General features: G+C 44.2%; 1 protein-coding gene across 2 annotated transcripts; it reads right to left on the bottom strand.

The window, feature by feature from the left end:
* Positions 1-391: 391 nt before the first annotated feature.
* On the bottom strand, positions 392-10,724 carry LOC106577763 (erythropoietin). 2 transcript variants are annotated; one of them, XM_014156088.3, is made up of 5 exons: positions 10,606-10,724; positions 4,394-4,524; positions 3,741-3,827; positions 3,362-3,526; positions 392-1,824 (listed from the first exon to the last, which is right to left on the bottom strand). In XM_014156088.3, exons 1-5 carry the CDS (start codon positions 10,619-10,621, stop codon positions 1,681-1,683), a joined length of 543 nt encoding a protein of 180 aa, XP_014011563.1. In that variant the 5' UTR covers positions 10,622-10,724; the 3' UTR covers positions 392-1,680. The 2 variants fall into 2 exon arrangements, with proteins under 2 accessions (XP_014011563.1, XP_014011562.1); XM_014156087.3 differs by lacking the exon at positions 10,606-10,724 and adding an exon at positions 10,127-10,597.
* Between the last annotated feature and the right edge of the window lie 12,779 nt (positions 10,725-23,503).

The following is a 23,503-nucleotide window of genomic DNA, read 5'->3' as shown; positions in this document are numbered from 1 at the left end:
AATCCGGTCATTTTTACAGGTATAGTAACAGTGAATTTCCACTAGGTGACAATAGAATGCTTCATTTGCACAATGCATGTTTCAGGTATGCGAAACTATTGAACCATGATTTGAGTTTGAAATTTGACAATACACATGTTTTCTACCTGAATTAATTTGAACTGTTGCTAAGTATGCAACCCCAAAACAAGGCTTTCTTTCAACACCAGATATATCTGGACTTCAAAAGAGAGGCACTTATCACACAGACAAACTTCCTCTTGCATTGTTTTCATCCATCCTTTTAATCTAAGAATAATATTTTGTATTTAAATACCAAATGGCAGTGTAATAGAAGGGACAAAACATCTGAAACAAACAGGAAAAAACATGTACAAACATCAGCAACGTGCCTGCAAGACTTTTAATACGGGAAACAAAACACAGGAGGAAAAAAACTAATCCAGAAATTGGAAGAATCCCCAACGTCAGCGACTCCAAAGGTTCCCAGGATTGCGCTTGATTGGCTGCTGCTTGAATGAAGGCGAGAGAGAGGCATGCAGGATGTTCATCATGAGAACCAATCAATATTTTTCCTGGCAGTCATGCTATCTGCGTCGAAGCTCTATTTGAGTGCTGGTCTGCATAAACCAGACACTGATAATCACAGCATAGCTTCGGAGTTCTCACGTAAGCCCCCCTCTCCCTCTTCCGCTCAATCTTTTCCTCCTTCAACCGACAGAACCTCTGCTTCTGTTTCTTCCCCCCCCCCCCCCCCCCCCCCTCTAGTCCATTCAATAGGGTTATAAGGAGTTGTATAAAACTCATTCATACAGGTACTCTCTCACACATACAGTACATACAAACACAGATCATTTCTTCTACAAAGGGTAACAGACAGTGAACAGTTGGATATTGACTTGTACAAATATCTTAACAACAATGTTCAGTGGTGGTATACAGTAATTATGGTCAATCGTTAGAGCTCAACTGTGGTCTCCAGCTCCTAGTTACAGTATATCTCTCATAATACTATAGTCCTGACAGTAACTGCAGCTTAAAAGTAAAAATATAAATCTCTATAAATAAGTAATTACATTAGCAATATAAAATACATATAAGGACACTGATAGACAGCAGTTGGAAAAGTGTTGTGTTTTAAGAACGAGGCAGGTGGTGTTTGAAGAGTTTGTGGTACAGGCTAGGAGGCCCCCTCATTCTGGTATTTGATAGGCAGTCAATGACAGTTGAGTAGAACTCCAACAAGGTGTCATCATGTGCAATCTGTGTCGATTACGCGGGCTTGGCGATGAGAACTCACATTCCATTGCAGTAGGGGCCACAGAATTACACTCATGCTAAAAGACATACAGACACACACAAAGTGCTGAAGACTGCCCATTAAAGAGCTGTGGAGCTGTGTATTCTGTAGGCCCCATTCATTTTCGGCGTGTGATTTCTTAACCACATACTTCCCTCATCTCCATGTTCAAGGTGCTACCTGCTCTTTTCCTTTTAAAGTCCAATAGGAACTGTTCTGTCCATATAGCTTCATTCTCTCCTGTGAAGATCTGGTCCACACTCATCTTTTAGAGTTCTACCTGGCAACAAGCAGGGTCAATAGTGTCAGATCCCACCCCTTGCCTCGGGAAGCTCCAATCAACTCGGCCCCGCCTCGGAGAGCCCCAATAAGCTGCCGCCCTAGTGGCAGACGGGCGCGTTGGACAGCAAGAGCTGCAGCTTGCCTCGCAGGAAGTTGACGTGGACCTGGAGCAGCTCTGAAGCAGACGACACCCGCCATGTCTCCTCTCCTCCAGGCACTCCTCCTGCTGGAGGGGTGCACTCCTGACAGGAAGACAGGAGAAGAAATATGTCAGTATTAGGGTTGGACAGTATCTAGATGTTCCTACCATCATATCGTTTCTGTACCATACCGGGGTATATGGTATTACCGGATGTGCACACAAGGGGCGCTCTTTCTTAGAAAATGTACTTTTTTTTTTACACACAAAATGTATTTAGGCAACATGGATCTTAATCCAGGAGGGGATTGATGGTCTCTGCTGTAACCAATAACTTTGATCTTGCCATCTAGCCACTTAGCTAGCAAGTTAGCAAACCAAATGCATAGCTGGAGCCCTGAGTTGGATATCATTTATTTGGCATATCTTAGATAATTTATTTATAAGCAGTGGCATAACACGCACTACCGGAGCCCCCCGTCAGTATGTCTAAATACCCCAGTATATGGTATATCGCCCAAGCCTGGTCAGTATACACAAAATGGAGTAGCCTACTGGGTTTTGTTCACTTGGCAAAAGCCAGAAGAAAACTGTCCGAAACGGCGAGAAACGGGGAGATTCCATCTGAACTTGTCCAAGAAGCGCTTGTTTTCTTTTTCCGTGGTACAACATTTCGCTACAGTGTACCCTAATGAACACAACCATGAAATCAATATTTAAAAAATGACACATGCCACTAGACACTAGACTGGATGGAAAGATTAAAAATAAATAAAAAAAGATTTAAAAAATAAAGATAAAAAAAATATCCCCATGATTAAGGAATATCAGCAGTATTTCAGCAGTATTTCACCAAGGTACAAGCCTAGGGCGCTGTTAGATTGATGTCTATACTATGAAAGCTCTGCAGTAACCCTTAAGCCTGAAAGGACAGATGGAATGACTGGAGCTAATTTTGTCTTTCCATGGCCTTGGTGTATACCCAGTAAACTCTGCCTGCCAGTTAGTGCCCCAACTCACTGGTGGATGTGAGTGTGGTTGTTGTCATTTCTGCTACTATCTAAGAACCACCGCCCCCGAGGGGATTCTCTGAATTTCTCTACCTAACAGTCCCTTACGCTCTTAGAAAAACAGGTTCCAAAAGGGTTCTTTGGCTGTCCCCATAGGAGAACCCTTTTTGGTTCCAGTAAGAACCCTTTTTGCCGTGGCCCTGGCCATGTGGAACCCTTTTGGATTCCATGTGGAACCCTTTTGGATTCCATGTGGAACCCTCTGTGGAAAGGGTTCTACAGTACATGGAACCCAAAAGAATTCTACCTGGAACCAAAAGCGGTTCTTCAAAGAATTCTCCTATAGGGACAGCCGAAGAACCCTTTTAGGTTCTAGATAACACCTTTTTTCCCCCAAAGAGCGTACAGTCAGCATGACACAGCTATCCATCAGCAGCAAGCTCCAACCACTGTGTGGGAATAGCAGTAACTGGGTCATTCAGGTTAAACATTGCGTGTCTCTAGGAATGCATCTGGACAGGGCCCAAAGTGAACATAAGATAGTGACCATTCATTCCTATGCATTCCTATGCTTGTCTGCAATAGCAACTTCCACAAGCCCTTGCACTTTTATTCCCTGACCTGGCTCACCTGGATGTTGAGGCTGCGCAGCACCTTTCCTATTCTGAAGATGTTTATGAGGCTGTTGTCTATGTGGCTTTGCAACGCTGTGTTGGTGACGGAGGCTCGTAGCGAGCCAATGGCCTGGTTTAACAGCCACAGGCCAGACTGTACCTCCTGAGCTTGCTCCAGTGCCTACAAAAACACACAGAGACAGACATAGTTCACCAGTTGACCAGAGCCATGTGGTTTAGGTTGAAACATCAATGCCCAAACTCTCTCCATGTGGCTCTGCAATGAGATAACAGGATATACTGCTGATCTGATAACAGTAGAGCACATTCTTAGGTAGACTGGTTCTTCTTCTTGGAGAGAGAGCGAGAGAGAGAGGGAGACTGTTGTTACTTACATTTTTTCTCTCCCAGACGCTGAAGTCTACTTTGGTTTGGGGAACAGTGACGGGCTCTGGAAGACCACATCCTTCTTTACAAGTCAGCTGAGGGAGGGAGCGGGAGATGGATGGAGAAAAGAAACAGGGCAAGAAAAAATTGATAGAAAATAAGAGAGATGTGTGAGATGAAATGTAACTATCACTATCACTGTAAAAAGCACCAGTTCATGGCCAGGGCCCGTATTCATAAAGGGTGAATATGAATGCTGATTAAGGATCAGTTTTCCTCTTAAAGCTCGCACAAATCGCACCGAATGTGGATCTCGCGTTCGTCTGCGTGGTGTCCGCACTGTGTTTTAGGGACCACCGGCTGTAAAGGTCCGACCTCCGTTATTTTTCATGCGACTCTACATGTGAAATCGGTGCACACTCAGTTCACAAATGATATTCAGAGTACTCTCAGCCAGCGAACTCTATTGGTGTGTCTGAGCCATAAGATTATAAAGAACTGAAAAGGGGGGAGGGGGCCATGATCTCAGATAAGCACTCCTACTTTTAGACGATTTATTAATAAGGGCTCAGACCAGACCAGACTAGACCAGACCAGACCAGACCAGACTAGACTAGACTAGACTAGACCAGACCAGACATGGATGTGGTGTGTCTCTCACCATGGCTGCTTGGGCATCTCTGGCCTCTTCAATGAAGTGTTTTAGAACCCGCAGGTCACAGATCGGCCGCAGGGGGGACGGTAGGCCTGGTCTGGTCCACTCCAACAGCATCAGCAGGAACGTAAAGAGTCCTACACACACACACAGAGAGGGGCTTCAGCAAACACACTATCAACACTCCATACCATTATCAGCCATAACCAATATGTAGCTTAACCCATAAACAATATGGAAAACATGTTATCTAAGGGGTAGGGGCAAGGGGTGGATTTGAGCAAGGCTGACTAATTACGTATAGACTACATGTGTCTGTATTTGGGTGAGTCAAATGCAATCATGCTCTGGCACTAGTATTGAGCACAAGAGGGACTCTGGATGTTATTTATCCTGTATGTTAGCAGGGAGTCATATTGCATGTTGCATCACTACACAAGGAGCTCCAACACTACTAATACTGATGCAAAGAATGTCTTTCTTCATATATATATATGCCAATGAATGAATAGCTGTGTTCAGGCTTTTAAACTCTCATTAAATACATGCCATTGGCTTGGAGCTATGTATGCTAGCCTATGCATGTAGGTGTCATCCCCTCTCTACCCAGACCTCTCTGGTTCTATTAGTCTCTCCCAGTTCTGTTTACATCCATCTGTCCCAAGTTGAATCCCTTTTCCCTGCCTCTCATCCTCTGTAGCATCCCCTCCCCCATCTCCTTGCCACATATTTTGAGCCCATCCCATGGGCCTTTGCAACCCCCCTGTGAACCTAGGAGCAACATACTAACCACCCAGTCACAGGAGCTACCCCTAAGTCAAACCCATACTCTGACGTCTGAACTGTTCTTTCCTGCTCTGACCGTGCTGCTGTAGCACGGGCTGGGCCTCTCAGCACACTGCTGTAGCACGGGCTGGGCCTCTCAGCACACTACTGTAGCACGGGCTGGGCCTCTCAGCACACTACTGTAGCACGGGCTGGGTCTCTCAGCACACTACTGTAACTATGTTCTCCACTGCTTGCCTCTTCACTCAAGACAAACTAGTGTTGTTCTATTCAGGCCAAGATTATTTATTTTACACTGTAGAAGAATAACTGTTTGAATTGGGTGTTACTTGGTATTCTTGACCTGCAAGCAATGCAATGGGTCAAGGTTACTTGTGATCTGTCATCCAGAACATGAGATCAGACATGGTCCTGGACACACAGAGTGGCTAGTATTCCAGCACAATGCTGCTGTACACAGCACATAACAGTGCTTTTGTGGAAATCTGCTGTCTATGTATTCCTGAACTTCATGCATACTGGCTCATGTGTGCTCTTAGAGTGTATGCATTTTGTGGTATTTCTAGTGACAGCCTGGTAAAAATGGGCTCAACAGTGATGTATGCATTATGGAAATCGTTTACCATTTAAGAACCAAATGGAAGCAAACAGAGCAAAACAAGAGTTTGTATTGGGCAAATCAGGTAAGTCCCTCCCTGTTTCGTTCTGTTTGCTTACGTTTAAGAAACGTTTAGCAACAGAATCGGCGGAATGAATACACCCCCGGCCTTTCCACGTGTTCAGTCTCGCACGGACCTCTCCTAGAGCAAACTGTTCCATAATAATTGTGGTAAACCCTATGTGTTACACATGACAGTTCAATGTAGTTGTTCAGGTCATATAACTGCCTTCATTTTTCTGGACCCCAGGAAGAGTAATGGGGATCCATAATAAATACAAATATGGACATCGTGCTGAATGAGCTCTTTCACTGACGCAGTAAAATGCTACAGATTACAGACAGCTCTCCAAGGCTGCCTCGTGTCAGGCTGAGCACTGGTAGCCTCCGCAGCTGTTTCCCCAAAAAGATTCTTCAGTAAAATGTTTGCCAATTATTTGGGTTTAGCCTTTAGTTGTCTAAACATAGAAAGTTGGCTTATCAACCAAGATTTTTTTTAAACTCAGATAATAAAAGATTTTCTTAGACCATTGATGTTTTTAAAAAACAATGTTGGCTGTGGGGAGGACAAAGAGGACTCACAGAGATCCCTTTTAAGGGTCAGAGGAAATGCCCCCTCTAACCCTAACCCTCTCTCAGGGTCTTCACCCTGTGTGTACATAAAACCCCTTTATGTTGTCTGTCTGTGTTGTCCCCTGTGTCATACTTAGGGTTGGAAAGGGAGGGTATATTACTGGGAACTTTCTATGTTTACCAGTAAACTACCAGAACTTTGGCATCTTTCAAGGATTTATGTAATCTATTACAAGACATCTAGTGTCTCTTTTGGGTACTTCCAATTTTTTACAGATGTCTGTAATTGTCTCTGGCTCTTTGTGTGGTCTCATCACATGTAAAATATACTGAACAAAAATATAAACGCACCATGAACATTTCAACAATTTTACTGAGTTACAGTTCATATCAGGAAATCAGTCAATTGAAATAAATGCATTAGGCCCTAATCTATGGATTTCACATGACTGGGAATAGAGATATGCATCTCTTGATCACAGATGCCTTAAAAAATGAGGTAGTGGCGTGGATCAGAAAACCAGTCAGTATCTGGTGTGACCACCATTTGCCTCATGCAGCGTGACACCTCTCCTTCGCATAGAGTTGATCAGGCTGTTGATTGTGGCATGTGGAATGTTGTCCCACTCCTCTTCAATGGCTGTGCGAAGTTGCTGGATATTGGTGGGAACTGGAACATGCTGACGTACACGTCGATACAGAGCATCCCATACATGCTTAATGGGTGACATGTCTAGTGAGTGTGCAGGCCATGGAAGAACTGGGACATTTTCAGCTTCCAGGAATTGTGCATAGATCCTTGCGACGTGGGGCGGTGCATTAGGCCGGGCATTTGTTCACAACGTTGACATCAGCAAGCCGCTCGCCCACATGACACCATACACGTGGTCGGCGGTTGTGAGGCTGGTTGGACGTAGTGCCAAATTCTCTAAAACTATGTTGAAGGCGGATTATGGTAGATAAATGAACATTCAATTCTCTGGCAACAGCTCTGGTGGACATTCCTGCAGTCAGCATGCCAATTGTGTGCTCCCTCAAATTTGTGTTGTGTGACAAAAATGCACAGTTTAGAGTGGCCTTTTATTGTCCCCAGCACAAGGTGCACCTGTGTAATGATCATGCCGTTTAATCAGCTTCGTGATATGCCACACCTGTCAGGTGAATGGATTATCTTGGCAAAGGAGAAATGCTCACCAACAGGGATGTAAACAAATGTGCACAACATTTTAGAGAAATATGCTTTTTGTGCGTATGGAACATTTCTGGAATATTTATTTCAGCTCATTAAACATGGGTCCAACACTATACAAGTTGTGTTTATATTTTTGTTCAGTGTATATTAAATAATGAAATAAGATGATTTTCAAACAACTTGAATGACAAAGCTGTAAAACATTATCCCATCAACTTAGTGAATACCATTGGTGTTTAATATGAGGGTTTCAGCATATTGTTTTTTTAACACACTTTTATTTATTTTATAAATAAAAGTGTGTTTTTATGTTTTATGAATAACCACATTGTCCATCTATTAGAAACTCATGGACAATATGGACTGATATAAAAAAAATTATGCTATATATGAATACTTTAAAAAAAAGTTAATCACGTATAAATTACCAAAGTTACAATAGATTGCCATAGACTTTCTGTTAATTACCAAAACTACTAAAAGTTCTGGTAACTTTGGTAAACTACCGATAGCTTTGCAACCCTAGTCGTAACTAAGTCAGCTATAAGCACTAGCTGCGGTGATATGGTCGCATGCTTCTAAAGTAATGCTGATTATCTGTGTCACATAGTGGAACCCCACACTGGTTCTTTGGAGACAAAGAAATTAGGCCAGCAGCAGCGTGTGTGTGTTTAAGTGTGCGTGTGTGTGTGTGTGTGCATGGTACTTAGAGACACGATGTAATGACAAGACAAACAAAAGTATGGATTACACTCATATAACCTTACACCCCATTCCAGTCTGAGAGGTTGTAGGTGGTTTGGAAAGAGCAGCATAGCCAACCTCATAACTGACCTCCTCTAGGGTTGAATGTCTGAATTCCACACTTTTCAATCACTATGTTTAACAAGTTGATTAGTGTGACCGCCCGACCTTTGCCGACCTATGTGTGAGACTGATTGCGTGTCCTCCCTATGCCCCCCCATGCCCCCACACTCACTCACTCCCAGACTCCCTCACTGACTGACAACGCTGACCCATAGACTACTCTGCCTGCCTGCCTGTCTGCCAGTCACGTGCTGAGCACAGGGACTCTGGAGTCCAGGAAGCTGGCCAAAGTGAAAGGTAACAGAACCTGTGCCAGCAGCACCAAATGCCAAGATTTGACTTCTATTTTTTGCCATTCTAGGGTCTAGTTCTGTGCTGTGCACTGATGGTGAACCTTGGCAAGCACCAGACACAGAGTGGCAGATTAATCTCTCAAAGGTCACCTAGCTGTCAGTGATGCTCTCGTTTGAGACGATTTCATTCCTACTCTTGACGTTTAATAAATCAAATGACTTCTACATGACACTGGTTCATTCTCAAGGTGAACTCAACACTTCAATCCAATTGGGAAGAGTGACAGATAAATGATGTATAACAACCTACTACACTGCCAGCCTTTTCTCTTAGAGGTGAACTCAACACTTCAATCCCATTGGGAAGAGTGACAGATATAGGATGTATAACAACCTACTACACAGCCAGCCTTGTCTCTTAGACTGAAAGTGCAAAGTTGTGAGTAATCAGCAAGCAGGTCACACTGATGTGACATCATTTCCTGTGAGGAATCCCAATGTAATGCAAAGTCAAAGGGTGGAATCCTGGACTTCCTCTATGGAAATCCCTTGTCTGTTAAATCATCCTTAGAGAAATGTAAAGTCATCCCATTCTAACATTAATCAGCATTAACTTGAAGCCTGTCACTTCCTTGCTGCCTCGACATTGCAGTCATGCTACAGTTAACTAACAGGAAACACATCCATAGCCTTACTCATGATAAGTAAGAAGTAGCATTGTCAGAGCAGGAACGGCCCATAGGGCAGGAGCCTCTCTCCTGTTTCTGTCTGTAGCTTGAGCCAACTGGATGTACAAGTATACCCCCTGGACAGGATACTGAGCCTTCTATCGCAGGGCAGGGCTTTACCCCCAATCCATCAGTTCAACCTTCCAATCTCAGGGATGACACTAACCACAAGGCCACTGAGTTGGTACTCATGGAAAGGTCATGGGTAAAAAAGTACTGTGCATATGTCAACCATGAGTACCTTCTGATTAAATCAATCGATCAATCAATAAAATGTATTTTTTTTAAACTACACAAAATCCCAAACTGTTTGAGCTGGAACGGCGGAGATATTGCGCGTCCATGCTTCGCCTCACTTGACTATTGATATAGGGGACTTTACGCACGTAGTTGTCCCATTCTCTGTCAAAACCTAGATGTGAAAATAAACTACATTTACTGTAATAAAGTTCCTTTAGGAAAGCATAATTTGAAAGCCAAAATTAAAACGTGGTTGAAATGCTGATATGTACATTTAGCAGACGCTCTTATTCAGAGCGACTATGGTTACGTTCCTTGCCCAAGGGCACATCGACAGAATTTAGGCTCCACATTATTTGGGCTGTATAATATGTATAGCCTCCTTATTAGTCGTACCAGAAAATGTGACTTTAGCAGACTATTTCGTTTATAGCATACCAAGTAATTAGAAAACGGTCTTACCTCGACTTGAATTGTGGAACATTCGCAAAGCAGTGATGTGTCGTTTAAACACATTGCGCGAAATAATAACATCTGTTCACCCACTCCTCAACATGCAAAAGCCATCGGTCCATTAAAAATTCCCAACCATGCCCAGTGTACTGGTTCGTATTCTCCAGGTGCTGAATGCGAGGAGCTTAGTGCTGGGTAGGTGCGTCTACCAGTCAGAGCCAAATATAGGCTACAGTAAGTAGCCTCCTCACCGGAGCAACGATCTATCAGGCTTTTCATCACTGCTTTGGCAAGTCACTAAAACGCGTATTTACCTCCCCTCAGCAAAGCGATAAGGCCATACAGCCGATTGGGATGAGCGCACGCTCTTCAGGCCTACGCATCAACACAGACAAGAGCTATAAAACCTCAACTCAGGTCGTCCTTTGCCAAACCATGAAAATATTCAACTTCAGTAGAATAAAACTAAAGCATTACTAGTTACTCACTGGGTGGCAACTCCATATCGGAATCTGCATAGTCCCTCACAGGATCCTCGCCGTTTCGCACATTGGCCCGTCTATTGCCCACTAATTGCAACCCGAAGCTCTTTTATGGTCCCTGGGTTATCCGGTAGGTGTTTCTACAACTGATTCGTGAGATTTTTTTAAAATTGATGACAATGAAAATAAAGTTACGTTGTCCTGTGATGACTATCTGAACGACTTCCTTTGTTTTAGGACATTTATTTTATTATATTGTCATTCAAATAATATCCATGTTTTCAAACAATAGTACCCAAATGTAAATCATGTTATAAAAAAGCAAGCAGGGACTTCCCATTCACAAATCTTCTGATCCCTGTACACATTTTTCACTTGGCTGACTACAATTTCTACAGAAATAACATTGTAAACAATAGATCAAATATTCCTCACTTTTGATTCACTGGACACAGTGACATTCTTTGTAATCCTGTAATGCAAGTGTGCCAGAAGTGCCGGTGCGCCATGGTGCGCTGACAGCCTAGAACATTACCAAATGAAATAGCCTTGTCCTAGATTGTTACTTTAATAATGCCGTTATTTGCATGTTGATGGTATTCCTCAGAGGCCTTTAGCGTCAACATCTTAGAGCTTTGTTGAGACGCAAACACCCCCCACCCAGTTTTGTTGACGCAAGTCTCTAGCGGTTGTCTCCCTGACCTGTAGCTTGCTGTCTAGGAGACACAGCCACGCGTGGCGGGGGTGGAGAGGCATGGAGCCCTGCGAGGTTCCTGTCCAAATACACTATATATACAAAAGTATGTGGACACCCCTACAAATGAGTGGATTCGGCTATTTCAGCCACACCGTTGCTGACAGGTGTATAAAATCGAGCACACAGCCATGCAATCTTCATAAACATACATAGGCAGTAAAATGACTTTCAACGTGGAACATTCATAGGATGCCACATTCCCAACAAGTCAGTTGTTCACATTTCTGCCCTGCTAGAGCTGCCCCAGTCAACTGTAAGTGCTGTTATTGTGAAGTGGAAGCGTCTAAGAGAAACAATGGCTCAGCACCCAAGTGGTAGGCCACACAAGCTCACAGAACAGGACCGGCGAGTGATGAAGTGCGTAAAAATCGTCTGTCCTCGGTTGCAACACTCACTACGAGTTCCAAACTGCTTCTGGAAGTAAAGTCAGCAGAAGAACTGTTCGTCAGGAGCTTCATGAAATGGGTTTCCATGGCCGAGCAGCCGCACACGAGCCTAAGATCACCATGAGCAATGCCAAGGGTTGGCTGGAGTGGTGTAAAGCTCCCCACCATTGGACTCTGGAGCAGTGGAAACGCGTTCTCTGGAGTGACGAATCACGCTTCACCATCTGCCAGTCCACCAGACGAATCTGGGTTTGGCGGATGCCAAGAGAACGCTACCTGCCCAAGTGCACAGTGCCAACTGTAAAGTTTGGTGGAGGAGGAATAATGGTCTGGTGCAGTTTTTCATGGTTCCGGCTAGGCCCCTTAGTTCCAGTGAAGGGAGATCTTAACACTACAGCATACATTCTAGACGATTATGTGCTTCCAACTTTGTTGCACAGTTTGGGGAAGGCCCTTTCCTGTTTCAGCATGTGCACAAAGCGAGGTCCGTACAGAAATGGTTTGTCGAGATCAGTGTGGAAGACCTTGACTGGCCTGCACAGAGCCCTGACCTCAACCCCATCGAACACCTTTGGGATGAATTAGAACGCCTGACCTCATTAATGTTCTTGTGGCTGAATGGAAGCAAGCCCCCGCAGCAATGTTCTAACAACTAGTGGAAAGCCTTCTCGGAAGAGTAGAGGCTGTTATAGCAGCAGAGGGGAGATCAACTCCATATTAATGCTCATGATTTTGGAATGAGATGTTCGGCGAGCAAGTGTCCACATACTTTTGGTCAAGTAGTGTATGTTGGTCACTGTCCTGCACGTTCACAGAAACAGATGACACATCAGCACAATAGGGGGACCAATGTCAATTTCTTTGCTCTCAGATGCAGGAGTTGATGATCCCCTCCTCAATTAACATCAACATGTTAGATACTGGGGAGTGGTGGGGGGACAAAAAAAAACATATTCATGGCCAAACAAGAAGACCTAATTTGGTAGTGTGCACTGTAAAACACTATTTAATATTCTCTCAAGTGATGTAAGACCCGAGGTCCTGTGTTGGCTCCCCTAGATAAATGTCTAAGCTTTAGCTCAATGGGCTAACATAGTTTTCATTTGGATATAGACTAAGACCCTGATTTGATATACAGCCAATCACAGAAGGAGGTCCGAATAGTTTCCTTCTGTTTTGGACTTGGGTTATCGAATAAAGCCTTGTACATAAGCCCTACATTTTATAAGATTATATATGGTTTCATTAAGAAACCGTAATGACATGGTTGTTGCTCAGAACTCCGCCAAATCGTTTGACCTATAGTATGCATAGTATTTGACGTATAGTACGTATAGTACTTGATGCATGTTTGCGGATGGCATTCTTAGAAACGTTTCCTGCTGGTATAGTTCCCTTGTGTTAGTTACAATGAAACAAGTACTCCGCCCTAGTAGTTCTGTACACTCTAAAGATAGTTTTTGTAGGATGACTTTATTACTCCTCTTCATTCCTGGAATAATAGAAGGTCTAAAAGAGTTCCCCTTTTAGCTGAATATGAGATCCTTGTACGTCACAGAGGAAGTAGTGGTATGTTTGAATGTGCCCTATCAGGTGTCTCTGATGCTTAGCGGATCATACTGCCTTACTTAAAGAAATACAGGGAAACCCGATACTGTAGACACATACATGTTCATGTACATTCTATACTGTACAAACGTACTGTAAATGCACCCCCACCCGCATACATGCACGTACACACACAGTGACTATGCTCGTGGCACCACGGGCCAGCTGGTCTACAAGAATACACCCAGTGTTCTGTGAAACATCTGGGTAAATTACTCAAACTACACAAGTCATTTAAGGGTAAATCCCTTTGAATTCAATCAGTTTTTGATAGCACCTCTTTTGATCTGAACTAAACCTTCCATTCATATTTGCCCGTTGTAGAAGTGTTCAGAAAGGGACTTTTTGGAACTGAATGCCAAAACATTAAAATGATGAAGGTGCTCAAAGTTGAGCTGTTTTGCTTATCCCACCATACCATGAGACATCCATGTCTTCATCACTGGAAAAGCTAAACGGTTGACATTGACATAATTTAAAAGCTAACAGACAGGGTTGTCAAAATATTAGAAAATGTGTTTATAAAAAAAAGTTTGTTTAAAAAACAATTGTCATTTTTTACCATTAAACGTCAATTATCTAAAAACTAGTAAATTCTGATTTTTTTCTTTTTTGCATACATTGTAGCTTAGACCTTATTTTAGATCATCTGATGTTTTGGTGTTGTGCCCACCATCGGTTGAGACAACATGCTCTTGAATACAGGGTTGGTGTTGTGTTTTGGCTAATAAATGTACTAAAATGGGAATCAAATGGAAATTTCAACTTTCAGATGCTACCACAAAGATGGTTGGAGATCTACACATCAGAGAATGTTGATTTGAATGGGAATATCTGCTCTTTTAAATTATACTATCAAGCCTCAATATGAAACCTGTTGAAATCATATAAATATAAATAATAGAATACACATTTAAATTGACGTTCGGCGTTAGGTGGACTGGTGGCGATCTTTGTGGTAGTAATTAGAAGTTAACATTTTAATTACATTTCAATGGTGTACCAGCTCAATTGCAGTGGTATGAAGGGATAGACCCATTCTATTAATTATTTTTCTATATAATACCCTGTAGTCAAGAGCTTGTTGTGTCAGAAACCTTAGAAGATGTAAAGTAGGGTCTAAGCTACATCTGCGAATATGAAAAAATCAGACTTTACACTTTTTTTAGATATATGACTTTAAATGTTAATTAAAAAACGTTCCCCCAAGATATTATAAAATAGTTTGACAACCCTGTTTGTAAATGATAAACTTAACCGTTCATCTTTTCCAGTGACAAAGACATGGATGTCTGATGGTATGGTGGGGTATGCAAAATGGGTCAACTTTGAGCACCTTTATCTCCTGAATATCTTGGCATTCAGGTCCAATCATATAGATTGAATCAAATAGATTTACCCTTAAAGCTGAAATTTGTAACTTTTTGGGGCGACCTGACCAAATTCACATAGGAATTTGAGTTATACATCTGCCATTCTCATTAAACACAAGTCTAAGAAGCAGTATATCTGTTCTATGTGCACTATTTCTATGCTTCCCATGCTTAAAGATACACTATGCAGAAATCAATCCACCATTTCCTGGTTGCTAAAATTCTAATAGTTCGCATAATTTCAGTTTATGTCACAACTTGTAGACTTGTTTACGTGCTGCTGTGCGTTTTGTTGCTAATCTTACTTTGCTAACTGCCAACTTTATGGTTTTTACTTTTTAATTACCATTTACATTTTTTGTTTTTCCCTCTCTCGACTTTTTTCATTCAACTTTTTCACTCCGGACGCTTTATCTGGACGTAGTTCGTCAGGACCTCCACCAGCCGAAGCTAAGTAGTAACATTAACATGATGCCTTCTAATTGCAGTCGCTATACTCATAATGTACAGGAGAGCGATCGCTTTACGGCGAGATAGCTGTGCTGCAAGCCCAGCTTCAGACGCAATCATCAGGCAAGGGTAATTTAAGTGTAGGAAAGGATGATACAGCGTCTGTGCCACCAGTAAGTACAGATAGTAGTTTAAATCCCCTCGCACAGTCCCCGCTCAGCCGGACAACTTTCTCATGGCTTCTGGAAGGAAATGCTGTAGGAATGCTTAACCGGTGTCGCTCATTCAGCCGACAGAAACTTTCAACCGGTTCTCCCCATTAAGCAGCGAGTCGGAGTCAGAGGCCGAGACTTCTCAGGTCTCTACTCCTCCCGTTACGGGTTCTGAGATGCCGAAGCCTCCCACCATTAGCTCTGACAAATTGAAAACCCTAGCCATTACCCTCAGTATTAGACTTAAAACGAATCATCCAGCGATCATACACTGTTTACCAGGGGGCAGGGCTACCGACGTTAAGGCTAATCTGAAGATGGTGTTGGCTAAAGCTAAAACTTAATATGTGATTATTATTATGTGACCCTGCTGGTCATCTATGAACATTTGAACATCTTGGCCATGTTCTGTTATAATCGCCACCCGGCACAGCCAGAAGAGGACTGGCTACCCCTCATAGCCTGGTTCCTCTCTAGGTTTCTTCCTAGGTTCTGGCCTTTCTAAGGAGTTTTTCCTAGCCACCGTGCTTAAATGCCTGCATTGCTTGCTGTTTGGGGTTTTAGGCTGGGTTTCTGTACAGCACTTTGTGACATCAGCTGATGTAAGAAGGGCTTTATAAATACATTTGATTGATTTATGTGACAAAACAAGCAAGTATAGTGAAGCAGCAGTGGTTCCCAAACTTTTTATAGTCCCGTACCCCTTCAAACATTCAACCTCCAGCTGCGTACCCCCTCTAGCACCAGGGTCAGCGCACTCTCAAATATATTTTTTTGCCATCATTGTAAACTTGCCACACACACACTATATGATACATTTATTAAACATAAGAATGAGTGTGAGTTTTTGTCACAACACGGGGAAGTGACAAAGAGTCCTTATTGTTATGTAGAGCGGAACAGGTGAACCCAAGAGCAGACTCAGACGAGGAGACTGGGATGAGGTAACCAAAGTATTTATTGAAACACAGGGAGAAGATTGAGTGCAGGCCATCAAGCTCGGGCTGGTTGCTGGAAACCAGGTGCGGAGGCTGAGGCTGGAGCGAGAGGTGTGGGGACAGGGTAAGCAGGTCCGGAGGGGAATCCAAGGGAGCGTAGAGTGGGGAATCCAGGACAAAGTAGCAGGACTGACGACAAGTCGGACTGGAGACAGGGACCAAGCGGGCAGAACTGTAGCGGAGAAGAAAACAGCGTCAGGTCAAGGAGACACCGGATGAGCACTAGAGGGCGTGGAAGGAGCAGATGTGACAGTACCCAGATGGCGCCCGACCAGGCTTATCTGGGTGTGAGGAATGGAAATCCCGTAAGAGGGAGGGGTCCAGCATGTGACGGTGGGGCACCCAGCAGCGCTCCTCAGGCCCGTATCCCTCCCAGTCCACCAGGTACTACCAGCCACGAACCCGACAGCGCACATCCAAAAGCTGCAGGGTGGTATAGGCAGGATGGTCATCGATGAGCTGAGGGGTGGAGGAGCTGCTGCAGGAGGAGACGAGACTGGAGCAGACAGGTTTAATCAGGGACACATGGAAGGTTGGGTGGATCTTAAGAGAGTCTAGGAGTTTCAGGTACACAGCAGAGGGGTTAATGACATGATCAATCTCAATGGGATCAATGAATTGGGGGGCAAGTTTTCTGGAAGCCACTTTCAAGGGCAAGTCCTTCGACGAAAGCCATCCCCTTTGGCCTGGAGTGTAGACTGGAGCTGAGGCACAGTGACGGTTAGCTTCGGATTGGGTCCTGGCGGAGGCACGGTGAAGGGCGGCCCAGGCCCTCCTCCAGGTGTGATGACAACGGCGCATGTGATCATGGACTGAGGGCACCACTACCTCAACCTCTTGGGCAGGGAACAAGGGGATTGATAGCCCAGAACACACTCAAAGGGTGACATACCTGACGAGACGTGGATGAGCGTCTTGTGGGCATATTCCACCCAGGGTAGCTGAGTACTCCAGGAGGAAGGGTTAGCCAAAGTCACACAACGTAGGGCAGTCTCCAGCTCCTGGTTGGACCGTTTGGTCTGGTCGTTGGTCTGGGGGTGACATCCAGATGAAAGACTAACATTAATACCAAGTGCTGAACAGAAGGATCTCCATACCTGGGATGTAAACTGGGGCCCTCTGTCGGAAATGATGTCAGTGGGAATTCCATGCAGCCGAAACACATGGGATACCAGCAGGTCCGCAGTCTCCCTGGAGGATGGAAGCTTGGAGAGGGGAATGAAGTGAGCCGCTTTGGAAAATCTGTCGATAATGGCATGGATGACCTAGTTACTGTTAGATGGGGGAAGGCCAGTGACAAAGTCCAGAGCTATGTGTGACCAGGGGCGACTGGGTATGGGAAGAGGGTGAAGCAGACCGGAAGTGGGTTTGGTTGAGGTTTTGTTCCGGGCACAGACCGAGCAGGCTGAGACGAACTCCCGGACGTCTCTCTCCATGGTGGGCCAACAAAAGTGCTGACGTAGGAAGGTGACAGTCCGGTTCATGCCAAGGTGACAGATGAGGTGAGTAGAATGGGTCCACTGAAGAACTTCAGAGTGAACTGGATCTGGAACAAACAGAGCCTTTCTAGGACAGTTACCTGGGTCAGGCTGGTTTTGCTGAGCCTGGCAAATACGGGACTCGATCTCCCAGGAGACAGCGGTAACGATGCACGTGGATTGCATAATGATCTCTGGCTCGGAACCTGTGTTGTCGGCGGTGAACTGACGGGAGAGGGCGTCAGGCTTGGTATTCTTAGATCCGGGGCGATAAGTGAATGTGAAGTTGAATCTTCCAAAGAAAAATGCCCACCTGGCCTGCAGGGAGTTCAGATGTTTGGCGGTCTAGATGTAGGACAGGTTTTTGTGGTCCATCCACACAATGAAGGGGAGAACCTTGCCCTCCAACCAGTGACGCCACTCCTCAAGAGCCAGCTTCACAGCCTGAAGTTCCTGGTTACCTATGCGACATTTCTTTCTGCAGGTGAGAGCTTGCGGGACAAGAAAGCGCATGGGTGGAGCTTCTGATCAGAGGGGGAACGTTGAGACAGAACAGCACTTACTCTGGTGTCGGATGCGTCCACCTCGACGACGAACTGGAGTTCTGGGTCTGGCTGGGTGAGGATCGGAGCGGAAGTGAAGCGGAGTTTGAGTTCCTGGAACGCTGCCTCTGCCTCAGGGGACCAGTGGAACGGAGTGGAGGTGGAGGTGAGAGTGGTGAGAGGAGCTGCCAAATGACTGTAGTCACGGATGAAACGTCTGTAAAAATTGGCAAACCCCAGGAAACGCTGTAGCTGCTTCAGATTCGAGGGCACAGGCCACTCTGTGACTGCCCTGACCTTGCGAGGGTCCACCTGTAACTGTCCTTGTGCAAATATGTAATCCAGAAAGGACGCAGAGGAAACATGAAACTTACATTTCTCAGACTTAACAAAAAGCTTATTCTCCAACAGCCGTAGGAGAACTTGTCAAACGTGTTGTTTGTGAGCCTCAGGGTCCTTAGAAAAAATTTGAATGTCATCCACATAGACAAAAAACGAAGCGTCCAATCACATCCCTCAGAACGTCAATAACCAGTCTCTGGAAAACAGCAGGAGCGTTACTGAGACCAAACGGCATGACCAAATACTCAAAGTGTCCAAGTGGTGTGTTGAATGCCATTTTCCACTCTTCCCCCTCTCTGATGCGGACAAGGTGGTAGGCATTCTGGAGGCCGAGTTTAGTGTACACCATGGCACCTTGGAGGCGGGCAAAATCAGAACTGATGAGTGGCAAGGGATACTTGTTCTTAACAGTGATACTATTCAGCCCACGGAAGTCTATGCATGGCCTCAGTGACTCATTGTTTTCTTGACAAAGAAAAATCCAGCCCCTACCGGAGAGGAAGCAGGCCTGACATGTCCTGCAGCCAGGGAATCCTGGATGTACCCCTCCATAGCCCCTTGCTCAGGGCGAGAGAGGTTATACAACCGGCTACAGGGGAGAGGAGCTCCAGGCTAGAGGTCAATAGCACAGTCGTATGGCCGATGAGGTGGCAGAGACAGGGTGTGGTGCTTGCTGAACACAGGAGCTAGATCATGATACTCTGGAGGAACTGATGACAGTTCCGGAGGTTCTGGAATGGACTGGGGCACAGACAAGGCAGGGGGAAGGGCAGAATGTAGACAATTAGAGTGACAAAATGTGCTCCAAGTGGTGACCCTTCCAGCAGTCCATTCGATCTGTGGGTTGTGCAGCTTTAACAAAGGATGGCCAAGAACCAGGGGAGAACAAGGGTAGTCGATTACGTGGAGACTGATCCTTTCCTGGTGATTCCCAGAGAGACACAGGATGACCGGCACGGTTCTCTCACTGACACTGTCCATTGAGCTGTCCATTGAGAGCGTTAGCATCGAGGGGTGAATCGAGTGGAACAGTGTCCAGACCCAACTGCGTAACAACACCTCGGTCCAGGAAACTCTCATCGGCACCCGAGTCGATGAGGGCAGGTAGAGAAAAAGCCTAGCTTTGCCATACAAGAGTGCCATCTAGCAAGGGTCTGGGGGAAGATGGACAGGCGCTTTGACTTAACAGTATATCCCCCACAACAGCCGAACCACCCCCTTTGACTGGCCTCAGTGAACAAGTGGAGACAAATTGACCAACCTGGCCACAGTATAGGCAGCTCCTAGTTCTGACTCACCGATGCCTCTCCTCAGGAGAGAGACGGGCCCGGTCGAGCCGTGTGGTTTCGGGTTCTGCCCTCTCTCTCTGACGCTCATGGAGATGTTGTTGATAAGGATGGCGAGAGAGATGAGCTCCTCGAGTCCACCAGGCTCATCCCTGGACACCAACTCATCCTTGATGGTATTGGTGAGAGCGTTCTGGAATGCTCCTTGAAGGGCCTCCTCATTCCAGCCACTCTCAGCGGCGAGGGAGCGAAACTCGATTGCCATCTCAGTGACACTATGGGACACTGGATGAGCACTAGAGGGCATGGCAGGATCAGATGTGACACTTATAGGACCAGGGCACAAATAATAATATAATAATAATAATCAATAATTTTGCTCTTTATTTAGCCATCTTACATATAAAACCTTATTTGTTCATCGGAAATTGTGAATAACTCACCACAGGTTAATGTGAAGAGTGTGCTTGAAAGGATGCACATAAGTCTGCAATGTTGGGTTGTATTGGAGAGAGTCTCAGTCTTAAATAAGTTCCCACACACAGTCAGTGCCTGTATTTAGTTTTCATGCTAGTGAGGGCCGAGAATCCACTCTCACATAGGTACGTGGTTGCAAAGGGCATCAGTGTCTTAACAGCTCGATTTTCCAAGGCAGCACACTCTGAGCGCAGCCCAATCCAGAAATCTGGCAGTAGCTTCTGATTAAATTACATTTTCACAAAACTGTTTGTTGCAATTTCGATGAGGCTCTCTTGTTCAGATATCAGTAAGTGGACTGGAGGCAGGGCATGAAAGGGATAACGAATTCAGTTGTCTATGTCATCCGTTTCGGAAAAGTACCTGCGTAATTGCGCACCCAACTCACTCAGATGCTTCGCTATATAACATTTGACATTGTCAGTAAGCTTGAGTTCATTTGCAACACAAAAAAATCATACAATGATGGAAAGACCTGTGTGTTGTCCTTGTTAATGCAGACAGAGAAGAGCTCCAACTTCTTAACCTTTGCCCCAATTTTGTATAGTTGCGGAGAGTCCCTGTAATCCTAGATTCAGATCATTCAGACGAGAAAAAACATCACCCAGATAGGCCAGTCGTGTGAGAAACTCATCATCATGCAAGCGGTCAGACAAGTGAAAATGATGGTCAGTAAAGAAAACTTTAAGCCGTCTCTCAATTTAAAAAACGTGTCAATACTTTGCCTCTTGATAACCAGCGCACTTCTGTATGTTGTAAAAGCGTTACATGGTCGCTGCCCATATCATTGCATAATGCAGAAAATACACTACAGTTCAGGGACCCAGTGTACCCAAATAGTGTCAGGAGCAACTGCTTGCACGCGCGTTAACACTCCACTATGTCCCCCTGTCATGGCTTTTGCGCCATCAGTACAGATAAACACATCTTGACAACCAAAGTCCATTTGATGTCACAAAACTGTCTAGTACTTACAAAATATCCTTTTCTGTTATCCTGGTTTCCAATGGTTTCCAGTAGCGGATGTCTTCCTTAATTGTCCCCTCATTAACGTAACAGACATATACCAGGAGCTGTGCCAGGCCCGCCACGTCTGTTGACTCATCCAACTGTAACGCATAGAATTCACTGGCTTGTATGCGAAGCAGTAACTGTTTCAAAACATCTCCTGCCATGTCACTGATGCGTTGTGAAATGGTGTTGTTTGATGAAGTGATTGTCTGTATAGTTTTTTGGGCCTTTCCCCCAGCATCCCAGCCATATCCGCAGCAACAGGAAGAATTAAGTCCTCCACAATAATATGGGCTTGCCTGTCCTAGCCACTCGCTAGCTCACCATATAAGACGCTTCTAGCCCCTTCTTATTAATGGTATCTGTTGCTTTTATACGTCTTACTAATCGAAAGTCGTCTTAATTCTTCCTCAAAAACTCCTGTGGCTTATTTTTAAAATTGGTATGTTTTGTTTCTAAATGTCTGCGCAAGAGTGAAGGTTTCATCGAGTTGTGAAATAGTACTTTTGCACATATAACACACTGTGGCTGAGGAAAGGCACTACTCCCAATATAAGTGAATCCCAAATCAATTTAGTTCTCATCATCTTTGCGCCTCTTCGATGGTCCAACGTCCCTGTCTGTTGTTCAGTGATTTCCCGGGTAAAGGGGGAAGTAGCTCTTCGGCTGCATCAGATTCACAACTGTCAGTGTCCATGCTAGCTGGGCTAACAGCAAATGTAGAATTACTGATGCTTGCATTGGATGTGCTCGTGGAAACAGAACAGCTTGTGTCGTCGACAGGTGCAGGGGTAGTACTGATGGTAGTAGCAGTACTACCAGTAGAGCTGGTATGTGTCTCTATGGATGCAGGCCTTACTTTTTTAAAACATGAATCAATTTTTTAGCAAACAGAATGAGCAGCAGCTACGTTTGGCTAGATACAGACCGTTAGTGTAATTCCCGGTTAATGTGATTGGATGTTAATTATTTGACTAGGCTACCTGTATTTGACATTGTGTTGTTATTTCGCTGAACACTAGATGGTTTAATTTTATTTTTGGCAGTGAAACGAGGCTACTAAGGAAAGAAAAAAAACTATCAACCAGATGTATTGCCCCGTTGGAAAATCTAAATGGACTGTTTGAAAATGTGATTTAAAAAAAAATAAACGTGAATTACATTTTTATTTGGTGAACCCCCGACGGCATTGCTCGTACTCCTGGGGGATACCGGGAATACCTGGTGTAGAGCATCATTGTACCATCTAAACCGCTTTGAAATACAGTATCTTTTACATAACCAAAAATATTGTATTGTCAGTTATTTGAAGCTGAAAATACAAGAATTATAAAAAATAATGCACATAGAACAAATCTACCGTTTCTTAAACTTGCTTTCAATGAGAATGACAGATCTATAACTCTATAACTCTATAACATTTCTATGTGAATTTGGTCAGGTCGCCCAAGAAGTTATATATTGCAGCTTTAAAACCTGTTGGGGATCGAGGGTAGCCTTAATCCCCCAGTTGGGATTGCTAGCAAGGCGGGAAATTCAAAACATCAAAAATCTAATAATTTCAATTTCTCAAACAATCAACTATTTTACACCATTTAAAAGATAAACATCTCCTAAATCTAACCACATTGTTCGATTTTCAAAGAGGCTTTACGGCGAGAGCATAAAGTTAGATTATGTTAGGACAGTACATAGCCAAAAAAGTACAAACATCCATTTTCAATTCAAGGACAGGCGTCACCAAAAGCAGAAAACAAGCTAAAATTATGCACTAATCTTTGACAATCTTCATCAGATTACACTCCTAGGACATTATGTTATACAATACATGCATTTTTGTTCCATCAAGTTCATATTTATATCCAAAAACAGCATTTTACAGTGGCAGAATTTTTTTCTCCCTCAAATTGGTAAATTATAATATTGTCATTCAAAGAATTATAGATTAACATCTCGTAAATGCTACCGCATTGCCAGATTTCAA

This window comes from Salmo salar, chromosome 18, assembly GCF_965601325.2.
Source record: "Salmo salar chromosome 18, fSalSal1, whole genome shotgun sequence".
In the NCBI taxonomy this organism is placed as follows: domain Eukaryota; kingdom Metazoa; phylum Chordata; class Actinopteri; order Salmoniformes; family Salmonidae; genus Salmo; species Salmo salar.
The sequence above is the reverse complement of the archived record's forward strand: the minus strand, read 5'-3'. Positions and strand labels throughout refer to the sequence as shown.

Excerpts from the sequence above, each read along its gene's own strand:
- LOC106577763 (XM_014156087.3), bottom strand. The coding sequence starts at position 10,148 with ATGTTCCACAATTCAAGTCGAG. Across the intron at positions 3,828-4,393 it reads GAGATGCCCAAGCAGCCATG|CTGACTTGTAAAGAAGGATG; the intron begins GTGAGAGACACA and ends TCCCTCCCTCAG. Across the intron at positions 1,825-3,361 it reads TGCGCAGCCTCAACATCCAG|GAGTGCACCCCTCCAGCAGG; the intron begins GTGAGCCAGGTC and ends TCTTCCTGTCAG.